Here is a 15,397-nt window from a genome sequence, read left to right as displayed (position 1 = left end):
AAAATCATTCAGTTATCGCAAGCCCTTGTGATATGCATATCATGATATTAACTTTTATGATATTTCGATAATTTCGATATCTTGTGCAGCCGTAGTAGCTATCTTGGAGTAGCTCTCTTTATTTTCTTCCACAGCACATACTCTACATGGCCAAAAGTTTGTGGACACCTGACCATCACACTCTTCCCCAAACTGAGTACTTCCCTGTTCCAGCATGATCACCTTTGGGATGAACTGGAATGCCACACCTTCTCACCCAACATCAGTACCTGACCTCACTAATGCTCTTGTGAAAAGCTGAATGAACACAAATCCCCACAGCCACACTCCAAAATCTAGTGGAAAGCCTTCCCAGAAGAATGGAGGTCATTATAACAGCAAAGTGGGACTAAAACTGGAATGAGGTGTTCACGAAGCACATATGAGTGTGATAGTCAAGTGTCCACCAACCTTCGGCCATATAGTATAGTCTGGTATCACTATGTACTCAAGCAAGAGGTGTGACAAAGTCTGAAGATGGAACTGATAATAATACGGTTTCAAATTGATTTGTATGTGGCCGCCTCACAGCTCCAGGGTCCCACAAGTTCTCCCTGTGTCCACATGTTTTTCTTGTGGGTTCTCTGGTTTCCTCCCAGTCATGACTTGGACTAGTGACTCTAAATTGCCCTAGGTATGAATGAATGAGTGTGTGTGTGTGTGTGTGTGTGTGTGTGGCCCTGCAATGGACTGGAGTCCCATCCAGGGTTTCTTCCCGTCTCACGCCCAGTGTTCCCGGGATAGTCTCCAGATCCCCTGTGATAAAACATTAATGAAGATAAATCAGTGAATGAAGTAATGATTTGTATATTTAATTTCAATACACACATTCTGGTATTTCATAACCTTTGTGTTGACTCATTTATACTTCTGTGTCTACATGTTTCCTAACATATGCAGTATGGGGAATAATAACTATTTTTATTAGAAATAGTTGAGAAGGGACTATTTTAGTGCTCAAAATGCAACATTATGTGCTAATATTCATAAAATTCACAGATCATTCGTGTCTATTAAGTGAGCTGCACAGAAGGCTTTCACATACGCGCACGCGCACTAGGGACGACTGTTCCGGTTCTTTTTTTGTGAGTGAGTCAGATCATTTGGCTCAGCTCACCAACAAGAGCCGACTCTTTCGGCTCAGTGCCATTTCTTTTCTAGACCAGACAAAGTTGGCGATATTATGACCAGCGATTATTTTTCATTACTTACCCATGGTTGAATCTGTGTAATGAAATACTCTATTTTCTAATTAACAAAATTATGCGAGTCTGCTCTCAACGTTCACCTAAAAGAGCCGACTCAAAGAACCGAATCGTGCGCGAACGACACACGCCTCATTAAGGGGAATGTGAAAATCTCTCGCGCGAGATACGTATAGCGCTGAAATAAACACATTTTTCATAAGAAGAAAAAAACGAAATGTTTTAAAACATGTTAAGAAAAGTTGTTGGGGTGACGACAATAGCAGGTGACCGTTTTACCTTTTTAATACGATTATATTTTGAATATTTTTTGTGAAATTAGTGCCGCGCGCGATCTACAGCTCGCGTGCACTAAGAGTAAATAGTGCCACGTGATGTTTTGTTTGTTTGTTTGTTTGAATTCAACAGGTTCAGTTTTTATGACTGCTAAGTCAAATGTAGCTTGCAGTAGTACATATTGTGAATTAACCTCAGCAACCTATTTTTAGTTTTTAGTTTTTGGTTTAAAAAATAGATTAAACACCCCCCAAAAAAACAAACAAACAAACAAACAAAAAAAACTGTGTAACATATCACAATCATTATGGATTAATGTGTCATATTTTGCAGTGAGAAATATTATGATTTTACCTGAGGAACCCACGTCATCCTAAATGTCCTGATTATGTATTCAGTTCAGTCTTTAAAATATATGAAATGCCATAATCACTATTGATAAAGCTACTGTCAAGCACACAAGAGTCCTTGTATACATGTTAAAGTTTTACCTCAGTAAGTTTCTAAATGTAGCTACATGTAGCGTCTATATATAATGACCCAAAATATAATGATTAAAAAGTGCTAACACTATGAAATTAAAACGTCACTTTGATGTATTTTTACCTCATAAACCTAATTTGTACCTACTCAGTATTTATAGTCAAAATCCAGTCAAAATCTTTTCCCTCCTATAGTGATAGCCTACATGAAATATTTTACCTCAGAAAACCTGTGATGTATTTCAACTCAAAAAGCCTGAATGATGTATTTCACCTCAGAAAACCTACATCATGTGTTTTACCTCAGAAAGCCTACATGATGTATTTTACCTCAGAAAGCCTACATCATGTGTTTTACCTCAGAAAGCCTACATGATGTATTTTACCTCAAAAAGCCTACATGATGTATTTTACCTCAGAAAGCCTACAAGATGTATTTAACCTACATGATGTATTTTACCTCAGAAAGCCTACATCATGTGTTTTACCTCAGAAAGCCTACATGATGTATTTTACCTCAGAAAGCCTTCATGATGTATTTTATCTCAGAAAGCCTACAAGATGTATTTAACCTACATGACGTATTTTACCTCAGAAAGCCTACATGATGTATTTTACCTCAGAAAGCCTACATGATGTATTTTTCTCTCAGAAAGCCTACAAGATGTATTTAACCTACATGATGTATTTTACCTCAGAAAGCCTACAGGATGAGTTTTACCTCAGAAAACCTACAAGATGTATTTTACCTCAGAAAGCCTACATGATGTATTTTACCTCAGAAAACCTACATGATGTATTTAACCTACATAATGTATTTTATCTCAGAAAGCCTACATGATGTATTTAACCTACATAATGTATTTTACCTCAGAAAGCCTACACAGTGTATTTAACCTACATGATGTATTTAACAGTTCTGAAATCTACTTTCTAACGTAGGCTAAATTCAGCCTTTGTAAAACACTTCTTATGAGAATGAACACTGCCAGCACCTATGATGGAATTTAAATGTTGCTTTGCTTGAGATGTTGTGATTACCTCATAAACCTCTTTTTCAAGTTTGAATGTATGAATGTATCTTAAATTCAAGCTTATAAGGAATAAAATGTGAAGGGACATGCTGTTATTAGAATAGAATCAATGATGGGGTGATTATTGATTATTTTCCAATAACAGGACATTCCAAAATATTTCATTTCTCTAATACAGCACGTCCAAGAGTCAGGTTCATTCCTGGTAGCACTTCTGATATAACAGCCTCATTTTTCTCTCTCTTGATGTTAACATTCCCAAGAAGCCAGAAATTCCTGAAGAATTTCCCATGGTGGAAAACTTACTGACTGTTTCAAAGTGCTGACACTGGAAACTTCTTCCATAAATATTAAATAAACTTCTCACAGTATGAATCAACCACAATAGCAACGATTATGTACTTTTTTTTTTCTTTGTTAAATTACAGCCTGCTTTTTAATCACTTTATTATTAGGTTTAGATTATGTGGAGAGTCCACCATACAAGTCCCTGGGTAATTTGTTACTACAGAAATGATAAAGTATTAGAACGAGAGCATTAATATAAACCTGTCGTTTGGATTACAGTCAGAACTAAGGGCAGAGCTACATGTCAGTGTGTTAGTGAGAAATACTTGTGTAATTGTAATACTATACGGCACAGCTCGTTTTCCTAGCAACACATTTGTCTTTGGGCTTAAATAACATTTATTCAGTTCAGCACAGTTTAACATGACAGCTAATCATGTCACTGCAATCTCAGTACACAGACTAAGAAGTCAGTGTTCATGGGCCAGTAGACATGAAGTTGATGACGTTTCCCTTCTCTCCTAGGAAACCTGCTGAGTATCTGGGAGGAAACGCATGGCAGGAGGAGGGGGCACTGGTGTAACATGACCTCTTTTTTTTTTTTTTTTTTTTTTTCCTCTCACTTATTTGCAGAGTTGAAGATAACGTAGCGTGTCAATTGGCTGAGGCAGACAGTGTTCACTGGAAGTGTTTTTAATGCTCTGGAGGGAGAAAAGTCTGTGGGATCGGAGTCTTTTTGTGTCCCACCTGCTGCCTTATCGTGTGTCTCCAGCTTTGACCTGTGTGAGTGTGGGTGTGTGTGGGTGTGTGTGTTCCTGAAAAGAAGAGAGCGTCTTGCTTGACAGGTAAGGAATCTTACAAGGTGAGACTGTTAATCTTCAGGCTTCAGGAAGAGTTTAGAGAATGAAGAGTATCCTGGGTTTCCAGGTTTGCTTTGCTTTTACCTGTTCAGTTTCTTCTGCTGGCAGCATTTAATGATTTGAAAGCTTAGCTCTTTAACCTACATGTACCTCAGTGCAGCCAAAACGAAAGTTTTACAGAGGGTAAACCTTTTAATGTTTGGGTAAACAACCATGCTATACATTGACACTAATTAATGTGTGTATTGTATTTTAGACTTTCCATTAAAAGGATTAAATTGTTCAGCATATACTAAAATGCCTTCTTATGCCAAAAGATTGGGTCATGAGTCACCAGGATTCTCAAAACTTCCACAACATTATCCAACTCAATGCTTTTACAACATTTACAATGTTGAAATAAAGCAATAAGAAGTAGCTGGTTAGTTGGTATTATTATTATTATTATTATTATTATTATTATTATTATTTTACGATATCAGGTTTTGGAACATCAGAAAGCACCATGTGTCTGTTTGGTGTGTTAGTATGATGTAAAGTAAGTATGCGTTGTCATTTTGGTAAAAAATGAAATGCTATAAATAAGCATGCTCAATTTTCAAGTAACATGCATCTTTTTGTTAGTAAAAACAGTATTTTAATGCCAAAGCTAATATTTTGTATTTTGTAAATTATCTATTTTTATTTAAAAAAAAAAAAAAAAAAGCTTCCATTTTTGTTCCCATTTAGAACCTAGTTCATTACTGAAATCTAATAGTAGTTTACTGGCTTTTTAGACATGGCACTAGTGTTTTGCTGATGTAGCGTGTAAGCCATTTCAACAAAACTAAACATCAACAAAACTAAATATCAAGTAAAAAAATCACTGTATCTTCAGATGTGTGAAGTTTTTACTTTTCTGATTACGATTTAACTTTATAAACTGTCCACAGTAGACTAGACATCTGTCACAAATCTCTAGTCATCTGTCTTATGTACATATTGGATTTCAGCTTTCTTTGGAAGAAATCAAAGTACTCCTCTTTTGTAGCACTAGGTTCGATGACTGATAATTCAAACAAATCCAAAACAAAGGCGCTTCCTCTCAACTTTCAATATAGATTGGCTCGTGGCTACTCCAGACCTCCTGAATAAATGAGATCACGGTGACACACAGCACCCAGATTTAAAGGCCAGGTCAATAGTAATCAGTTTAACCAGGCTCGAGTAGGGAAGTGTATCTTTAGGGGCCACTTGGCTGTAGTGCATTTTAATCACAGCAGCCAGAGGAGGAACAGGATGTTTTAAAAGGATTGTTCTACCATCATGTGACAGAGCTTAGCCACAGAGCTGCACTGATCTGAGATCAGGTTTGGCTCGAGATTGGGATGTGGATGAGGAAATCTCATCATAGATCAGAAGCAGGGTTCGGTCTAGGATTCCTTTCCTTTTTGTTTGAGTTACCGTTTGGCAACGCTGTCCCTCCGCGAGGTAAACACTTTCTCTCTTGTTTTCTTTGTCGCTGTATGTCTTTGTTTGCCCACAGCCTCTAAGTGGATTTTCTTGGCGTGTGAAAGGTGAATGGCGATTATCCCGGGCTACTGGTTCATGTTCTAGGGATTGTATTTTCTTACCTCTGTTGAGGAAAAAAAAAACATTTTCATTTCATCTCAGGTGAACTTCTGGTTTAGCTCAGTTAGCCCACTCAACCAGAAATCCAGCTCGTGTACATGGATCGGTGAGTTTTGTGGAATTTTACAAGCTCCTGTTGGTTGCTGATTTGCAAAGCGTTTCTGTTGTAGTTTTTTTTTTTTTTTGTTTCCAGTGCTTATGTCTTATAATCAGCTGTGCTTACCAGCTGAACAGTAGAGCTGTACAAAGGGCATTAGGTCGCATGGAAATGTAAACAGCTTCAGCCGCTTGATCGTAAACGAGGTGTGTGTGAGAGAAAGAGTGTGTGGCAGGTGTTTTTTCATGACTTGTTGTATTATAATCAAGCAACAAGTAGCTATCTTAATACTGTAACTATTTTTCATACTCATCCTCTGAGCTTGTTTGTTGTACATAAACTTTGTACTTTTGCAGTAGTTTTATTTTTTAGATCTTCTTTTTGTACATCTTTTTCTACTCTTTAGTGGAGAGTTTAGTTGTTTAGTATCCGAACAAGGGAACTGCAGCACCAGGAACAGCTGTTAGGACTAAACCATTTTTTTAAAACACAAAGCACATCTAAATGCACACAAGTCCTCCCTGAGTTTTGACTCTGACATGCCTTTAGGGCTGGCAATTTCGTTAAACGTCTTCCACTCTTGTTTGTGATAAGGTCATGTGGTGTATCTGAACTGATGTGTGTGCACGCTAAACAGCTGTGCAGCTTTTGTTCGATGTGGAAAATGCGCAGTGGCAGTGTCACAGCTAATTGGTGCCCTGAGGCAACTATCTAACATTATTGCCTTCTAAACTGACTGACATTAATGGCAAATGCATTAGGCGCTGTACACTAGCTTCGGGACTTGTCTGAAATGTTTTATTGCTCCTTTTTGGGCCTTTATTCAAAAAGTGAATCAATTCAGTCTATTGCAGTATAAAAGATCAAATGTAAGCAATCAGGGGCATGAATCTATCTAATTTACAATGTAAAATATTCATGTGTGCGTATTGTTTTCTGTTACAGTGTCTGCTTGAGTTATGTCCGACACTATGTTTGGTAGCGGGAACCACCAGTGGGTTTGCCCCAATGACCGACAACTTGCTCTGAGAGCCAAGTAAGGAATTAAAGCCATTTTGCTTTCCACTGAAAGGTTCTCTACTCTAGTCATAAGGAATTTAAGATATTCAGAACATCCAGCAAATATGATCCAGCTTATCATTTCATTATTTCAAAGCTGGACTGAGTGTATTGGGGGCAGAGAAATCTTAAAAGAAAAATCCACCCTGAATGACTTCCATACCATTATTTATAAATAATGTCCAAGATTTATTTTGTGATCAAGTTGACAACCTTCTTTCACTGATATGTTGGTCTATTGGTTTTATAAGTTTCCTACAATGCATGCTGATAGGGGTGCCAGTGGGATTTATGCTACGTTCGACTAAAGCTTGTAACTAAGAATTTCTGGCCTACGAAAAAACAAAGAAAAATGCCCCTCAACTTGGAATTCCTACTTAAGGAAAAGTTTCCCTTAAGCCTGAGTTCAGCATATGACATTGTCCACATCAATCACCATAGACACATTAGTTGGTTAACTCTATAACTCTGACCATACAGTCCACTGTTCTGAGAAAGTAAATACATCATAAACGTATCATCACTAATGTTAGCTGGCTAGCTTGTTGCTAACAAAACACACACTTTCATGGAGGTGTCCATGTTTTTCCCAATGCATCAAGCTCGAAAATGACATCATTCCGAATCCAGACTTCACACTTATGAGTTAAGCATTAGCCATCTTTTCATATTTACCTACAGAGAGTGATGCAGCTCTTACGCTTTTATTTGTAGCTACAGTGAAACCTAACCATTATGACTTACGTTTGTGAACTGACTGCTAACTTCTCAAGGGAATAACAAATTATCACCAGAATCGCTTATATCACTTATATTGTAATATGAAAACATATATTGTGTTTCAGGGTGGATTTTTGCTTTAAAACCATCATCACTGGGTTGCCAGAATTGTGAACTCTTCGTCTTTTCTAGCATCTCACTAGCATCTCAGTTTTATTTATGGAAGTTTGTTGGAAATCCAAATTTCTTATGTACTTATTTTTCAGTCTTTACAGCTGGAACCAAATTTGGCATGAGAGTTAGGGCTGGCTAGTAGAGCTGTGCAATTATTACCAATACTGACATTTCATTTGTTTAATCAAGTCATTTCAGAATTCAGTATGGTTAATAGTTTTATTGCTGATGCACAGATCCAGAATTGCATATGAAATTCTATATTTCTATACTGTGGACTTAAATGTGTACCTGGATTTTGTAGTGTAGTAGCGTTTAGACTGTATTGACAAGCTACAGCTTGGTACCTTAGGACGTCAAACCGTGGCAGAATCATCTTTTAAAATTAATATTACACAACATTGCTGAATTTCCCAGTGTGAGCACAGTATTCGAAATAAAACTATGCTAAGCATACTAATTTAAGACACATGTATTAACTGCATCCAAAATGGTGCACTTTTTATACTTTTAGTGGGAGTAGTGTGTTCACATTAGGAAATTGAAGAGTATATACTTATGGTATATACACTCGCCAACTACTTTAGTAGGAACACCTGTATACCTGCTCATTCATGCAGTTATCCAATCAGCCAATCATGTGGAAGCATGCACAAAACATAAAATCATGCAGATACTGGCTAGTTAAAGATTGTCCAGTGTTAGTAAACCTGTGCCCAGTGTAGACTCAGATTCCTGTTCTTGGCTGACAGGAGTGGAGCACGATGTGGTCTTCTGCTGTTGTAATCCATCTGCCTCAAGCGTCAATGTTTTCAATGCTTTTCTGCTCACCATGGATGTAAAGAGTGATTATTTGAGTTACCTTAGCCTTCGTGTCAGCTCGAACCAGTCTGGCCATTCTCCTCAGACTTCTCTCAACAGCAAGGCGTTTATGCCCATTTAGCTACTCACTAGATGTTTTTTGTTTTTCAGTAGATTCTCACCATGAATCCTTATGTGAAAACAAATTTGGGTAATGGTGATTTTTATAGCCTAACTATAGTCACAAAAATGTTTTGACAGACTACACACAGGCTGGTCGGTGCACACGTTCCAGACAGAAAAGCAGAGAAAAACCCAGGTGCTGAACAAGAGGGAGCTGGACATCATCCTGAGCGTCATCCACAGAGCCGAACAACTCGACCTGATCGAGCAGCACAGAATCGGGTAGAAATCTTCCCAGTCTTTCTCTGTGAATGCCCTTTTCTCATACTTCTCACTCCATGCTTCTGTAGATGCAGTGTTTTGACATGGACCATCTTTGCATTTACATGAAAGGTAGTATTGTCGGTAAAGGTTACGACCTTTAATTTGTGCAGGTGGAGCTTTATGATGGATCCTGGCATTTCAGTGGTGGTATATCATGCATCTATCTTATCAGCTTCTTTTGCATCTATGGTTCTTCTATGTATGTATGTATGTATGTATGTACTGTATGTATGTATGTATGGGTTCTACATATAAAAGCTACATGAATTGCATTTTGCAGGCGTCTGATGGAGCGTTTGGAGAACATGAGAAGGTCAGCAGTGGGGAACGGCCTGTCTCAGTGCCTGCTGTGTGGAGAGGCTCTGGGGCTGCTGGGAACTCCTTCAGTCCTCTGCTTTGATTGCTGCAAGGTACAACAACACTACTTTCAACTCCTTTCACTACGTTGTGGGATTGTTCATTATCACAATTCACAAGATTTTCAAACGATCCTTGTGTTTTGAGATAAGAGCAGAACTTACAGTTGGGAAACGGAAATGTGCTCATTGTTTGTAGCAGAGCTGGAGAGAGTTAGCTGGCATGTTTAATTATTTTGTTTTCCACTGAATGCCGTGAGTAGTTCTGGGGTGAAACGAAAACACAGGGCTGGAGCAAGAATGTTCCTGAATACTAAAATTCAGTAGACAGCATTCTCTAGACGGATAGTGCTTCTATGTTTTACCAATGAATCTGGCACTTTTGGTTCAGAAAGAGGAAATTGGACTGCAAACATGGATGAGTTCTTATTTACTCACCACTTTCTGATAAACAAAACTCTTTCATATAGATTTAAAAGACTAAATGATAATTTTCCAGCTTCTTTCAATCAAATAATCATCATAATCACAATTATTATTATTATTATTATTATTATTATTATTATTATTATAAACTTAATTAATATAGCACCTTTCTTACAGTTAAAATGCAGTGCTTTACAGTGTCAAGTAAAAAAACAAATAAAAAAGTAGTCAAAAATAATAAAAAATAGCAGATAATAATAATAATAATAATAATAATAATAATAATAATAAGTAACAGCAGTGACAGAAAGACGGAAAAAAATATAAATATCTGAAAATAAATAAAAAATAATTAAAAAATATAAAGAGTATGTAAAAAATAGAATAAAAGTACAGTAATTAAAATATTATAAAAGTAGTATAAATGTAATACGCCAGTAAAAATAAGGCAAATAATAAAAGCTAGTTAAATGCTAAAATGAAAATCAAACGAAATTTTAAATCAGTGATAGATGGGGCCTGAATGTTTATTGGTAATGTGCTGCAGATCTTTGGTTCTTAAAAACAAAAGACAATCAATGATAATGTCAATAACATTAGCACTAGCACTAATCTAGTGGGTATACACACAAGTTCAGAGAGCAACAATTCTGAAGCTTGTGGCCAGAAAAGAGTACAAAAGATATCAGACGCTCTGTGGGCCGAAAATACACTCAGTCTAACTGAAAAAATCATAGATATATGATGTATATGTGGGAATAATATGTAATATATGTAGTAACTAATGAGACATTGTAGTACAGACACTAAAGAATATCTGGTTAAAAAAAATGTAATTGTCTAGAGAAATTTTCTGCTTTGAAGGTACTGTGAAGGTGCCTTAGAGCTCGTCTTTTCTTTTTGTACATACTCTCTCTGTTGCTAATAAATATAAATGATATAAATTAAAAAAAATGCTCTTGGTCACGTTTTCTATTCAGTAGTAGAAAGACAGTGGGCCATGACAATGACCCTTTTTCAGTGTTTTAGTAATGTTACTATTTGCAACGTGGCCGTTCAAGTTGCATTAGTATTTAGCATCATGTGTTTTGCACTTTACTTGAGAGTATTCACAAATCCCACACAGGAATATTGTGGATTCTGACCAAAGCAAGCCTTCCAGAATGTTGCACTTGATGTTGTACAATATATATATATATATATATGTATGTATGTATGTATATTTAGTCATAGAGTGGGAAGAAAAATTACTGTGTTCTTTTCTGGTCCTCTTTTCTAGTCTGATGCAGTTGCATGAAATTTCCATAAGCTTGCAGCAGAGAGTTATAAATTGTTAATCTGTTTTGTCTTATGCTGTCCTGATGCAAGTGTCTAGTACCACCAACAGGGGGCAGTGTGTGTCTAATTTACACACCACAGCCTGTTCACTGCCTTAAGATGTCAAGATTCAGGATTTGTTTAGGTTATTTGTTGAAAGCCTTGCCCAGCTTTTGGGGTCAGTGGTGCCAGATGGAGGGAGTGATTCAGCATGAAACACACACACACACACACACGCACACATTCACTCACACTCACACACTCACATTCATTTGTTGTAAAAGGACTAAGGACAAAACCTGACTACACATTTGACCTTCCTTAGTAAATATGTGTGTTTAAAATCTCAAAGTATCCAAATCTGTATTTGCTTTCTACTGGGAATAACATGCACCTAGAAAGTCCAAATAATTGGTGTCTTTCCAATGTCCACATATATTTTTGCCACAATCTGTAATCTGTAACTTTAATAAAAAGTACTTGCCAGAAGGGCTGGTATGAGTATTTCAGAAACTGCTGATCTCCTGAGATTTTCACACACAACAATCTCACAAAGAGTGGTGTGAAAAACCATCCAGTGATCAGCAGTTCTGCAGATATATATACCTTGTTCATGCAAAAGTGCAAAGGAGAACGGCCAGGCTAGTTGAAGCTGAGAGGAATTGTACAGTTACTCAAATAACCACTTTTTACAACTGCGGTGAGCAGAAAAGCATCTCAGAATGTGCATAAAATCCCCATGTTTTCGTCTCGATACTCTTTACTGATCAGTCTGGATCAGTCATATTAAAACATTCCTTGCATAAATTCCAAGTGTGTGCTTTCTGAGATTTTCTGGTCACCTCATATGTAAAGAGTGGTTGTTTGAGTTACCATAGCCTTCCTGTGAGCTTATATAAGTTTATCTGTTCTCCTCTGACCTCTCTCATGAGCAAGGCTTTTATACCCACTGAACCTGCTGCTCATCAGATGTTTTTTGTTTTTTGCACCATTCGATGTAAACTCTAGAGAGTGTTATGTGTGAATATTCCAGGAGATCGGCTGTTTCTGAAATACTCAAACCAGCCATTCTGAGCACCAACAACCATGCCACCGAGATCACAAAGTCACTGAAATCACATTTGTCCCTGTTTGTTGTGAACATTAACTGAAGTTCTTATCCTGAATCTGCATGATTTTATGCATTGTGCTGCTGCCACATGATTGGCTGATTTGGATAATTGCATAAATGACAATATTTAATTGGACTAGTACAGAAACGTGTCATAAAAATTTTTAATCCTTTTCCCGGAAGTGATGCACTACGAAATTAAAACAAGACTATCTCCAAGTTTGTTCCTATTTTTTTTGTATTTTTTTTTCTTCTAAATACACTGTCGTGTTAGTATCCATGATAGGAAGGGACAGGTACGAAAAGCTGTGATTTCAAGGGTACTTTAAATCTGGTCTTTTGTAAGCAATGCTGAAATGTGGGTCTGGAGTCAGTTGTCATTCAGAGCCTGAAGCAAATTATGCAAGGCATTCATGCTCAGTGTTAGGATTCCTTTTGGAGAGCTTGTGGAAAATTGAAGGGCTTTCTGAGTGGCCTCTCTCTCTCCTTCTCTCACTCTCTTTCAATCTGAATCCCTCTCTCAAAGCAACATAAATAGACAGGACTGCTGGAAGAAGCAGTAGTAATTACTTTAGGCTTTTGTCTTTCATTACGGAAAGCTTGATTAAAGGTTCTTTCCACTTTGCTGTTATGATTTAAATCTTTTGCATTTCAATTTATTCTTGGACTCCAATCCACTAGAAGCCATTCCAATATCTGCTAGTAATTAATTTTCTTTTAGCAAGGATAGCGTTGGGTTTTCACCAGCATTGGTAGATATACTGTACATTATTATAAGTGTGTGCTTCCATGCTTGGTAAATGGTAAATTATATGTCTGTGAGCATGTTTGATCACCTCACTATCTGTGTGCTGGACATTTTCCAGACTGTTTGATTTAAAACCTTTGTCAAGGCGTGTAACATAACATTTATTGATCTCTTCTGCAATTTCTTCAGCATAGTTTAGCATTTCAATTTGTATTTAAATGCAGAAAGATAGACGTATCTCTCTGCAGCTCTCATAAAATGTATTTATGGGATCTTCAGTATTTTATTCTTTAGCATAACTTATGTTCAGACAATATCTGAGTAAGGAAACGCCAATATTTGAAGCCTCAGAAGACCGTGGTGCAGTAAACCCCCCCAGTAAACAGTAAATATTGATTTCATGATGTCAGGAAAGGTAAAATATAAATGCGAAGCCCATTTAATCTAATTCTATAGTTGAATTTACTTCAGATTTATACTACAGTACTGTTAAATCCTGGATTCTGTTTGGTCAGAATATCAGCATGGCTCAGGCCAATCACATGTGGGGGTTGATACAAATGCTGCTTTTTTTGTTTTTTTCAGAAAGTGTGCACCAAGTGTGGGATTGAGACAGCATGCAGTCAGAAGAGAGCTCAGTGGCTCTGCAAGATCTGTAGCGAACAGAGAGAGGTAAGGCCACAATCCAGATCCAACAGGAGAAACTGGTTTGCTGTTTAGCATTTTTCCCTCTTAATCTGCAAGGAAAAAAACAATCTGTGCTTTGCAAGGCTTAGTGAGGATGACTATGGCACATGAAAACTGTTCAATGCATCATTGTGACGGAATGTGAATAGACACATGCCAATACTCGAGCACTCCACATCCATTATAAACCGAAGAGGAGCACGTGAACTGATGTGAACTGATGCTCCATGCTTCATGTTGATTGGGATCTTTGAGGGTGTATGCATTTTAAGCTTGTGGCATTATCAGAGCATGGGTCCCGAGGGGAATTTGAAAGGAAATCTAAGACCAGTGAAGTCAGCGTGAATTATTGGGGCCAAAGAAGCTCCTTTAGTTTGAGCTGGAAGTCCGGATAGTTTCTGAGGGTCATCCATCATGCTCCAGATAATATGCGGCCATTTTGTTTCTTGGAAATCCATGTAAAATAAAAAAAGTCTAGATAGCTACTTATACAGTGAAAATCATATTCGTTTAGAGCATAGGTTCTGAATCCTGGAGTTGCAAGCTCCTGTTGGGTTGCCTGTGATTCAGATAGGTCTATATTATAGAATTTTGCATATTTGTATAAACCAAAATGCAACAAAATTATTAATCTAGACTATTTATTCATACACATTCACACTAGACCACAGCAGCAATGCTGCCCACACCATGCAAACCAAACTGACCTTTTTTATTATTATTATTATTATTATTATTATTATTATTATTATTATTATTATTTTATGTTTTTGATTTCTTTTGCTTTAGTTTGGTGTTCAGAGTAGGGCTTTAAACTGGATGAACCCAAATGTTTGCTGTCACTTCTTGTTGTGCAGCAGCAGTTTAGTGCCTTTGCGTGCATCAAATCAAAGTACAGATCTTGGTTAGATGTAACAGCTGGATTTCGATAAGCCGCAGCGTGACACAAGCCCAGCTCTCTCATTAGACAAGGTGAGTAGAGAGTGCTACTGCTGTGGGGTTCTTACACACAGCCCCTCATAAGAGCATCGTTCAGTCTGTAAAACTCTTGTGTTGCCAAAGCATATGAATGAATATGTTATATATATATATATATATATATATATATATATATATATATGCAAAATAGCAATGAAATTGATTTGTTATAAGTTGAATTTTAATCATTAACTAAGGAAGATACTTATCACACTGGGGATTGTGCACTTCTTTACAACATTTTTTTGAAATGAACAAAAGAACAGATTTGATTGCAAGAACTTTAGACCCTTAAAATGGCAAAAAAAACAAAACAAATCTCACCTGCAATGATCTGATATTGTGCTGACATTGTACAACTACATTATTTTAAATGAAGAGACTACTTCCTTATCATTAGCCACATTATTGCTAAATATAAACAAACCTAGAGTCTAAATAAGTGCGTACCATTGAAAACTCAGTTCTGATTGGTCAGAAGGTGTTGATTAATTTCTATAACTGCGACAAGTCTTCCAGCTGCAAAGCATAGGTTTATATTAATGTGCTTGCTGTAATACTTTATTATTTCTATAGTAATAATTTGCATAGAGATGGATACTAACATGGCAGACATGCCACATAAACAGCATTTTTGGAAAGGGTCTCCAGTGTCAGTGCTTTGCAACAGTCCAAGGTAAA

At 37.0% G+C, this 15,397-nt stretch overlaps 1 protein-coding gene across 4 annotated transcripts in view; it reads left to right on the top strand.

Annotated features, from left to right (window-relative positions):
• The first annotated feature begins 1,265 nt into the window (after positions 1–1,265).
• Positions 1,266–15,397, top strand: part of doc2b (double C2-like domains, beta) — a 149,357-nt gene continuing 135,225 nt past the window's right edge. Inside the window, exons 1-6 of one of the 4 annotated variants that reach the window (XM_053230355.1) lie at positions 1,266–1,510; positions 3,958–4,169; positions 6,838–6,928; positions 8,908–9,051; positions 9,374–9,503; positions 13,637–13,723. In XM_053230355.1, coding sequence (XP_053086330.1) covers positions 6,852–6,928; positions 8,908–9,051; positions 9,374–9,503; positions 13,637–13,723 — 438 coding nt within the window. In that variant the 5' untranslated portion in view covers positions 1,266–1,510; positions 3,958–4,169; positions 6,838–6,851. Of the gene's footprint in view, positions 1,511–3,957; positions 4,170–4,948; positions 5,655–5,688; positions 5,902–6,837; positions 6,929–8,907; positions 9,052–9,373; positions 9,504–13,636; positions 13,724–15,397 lie in introns of those variants that run through there. The other 3 variants (XM_053230357.1, XM_053230356.1, XM_053230359.1) reach the window with 3 other exon arrangements.

Source organism: Pangasianodon hypophthalmus, chromosome 27 (genome assembly GCF_027358585.1).
Source record: "Pangasianodon hypophthalmus isolate fPanHyp1 chromosome 27, fPanHyp1.pri, whole genome shotgun sequence".
Lineage (NCBI taxonomy): Eukaryota > Metazoa > Chordata > Actinopteri > Siluriformes > Pangasiidae > Pangasianodon > Pangasianodon hypophthalmus.
This window is presented reverse-complemented; position numbering and strand designations above follow the sequence as displayed.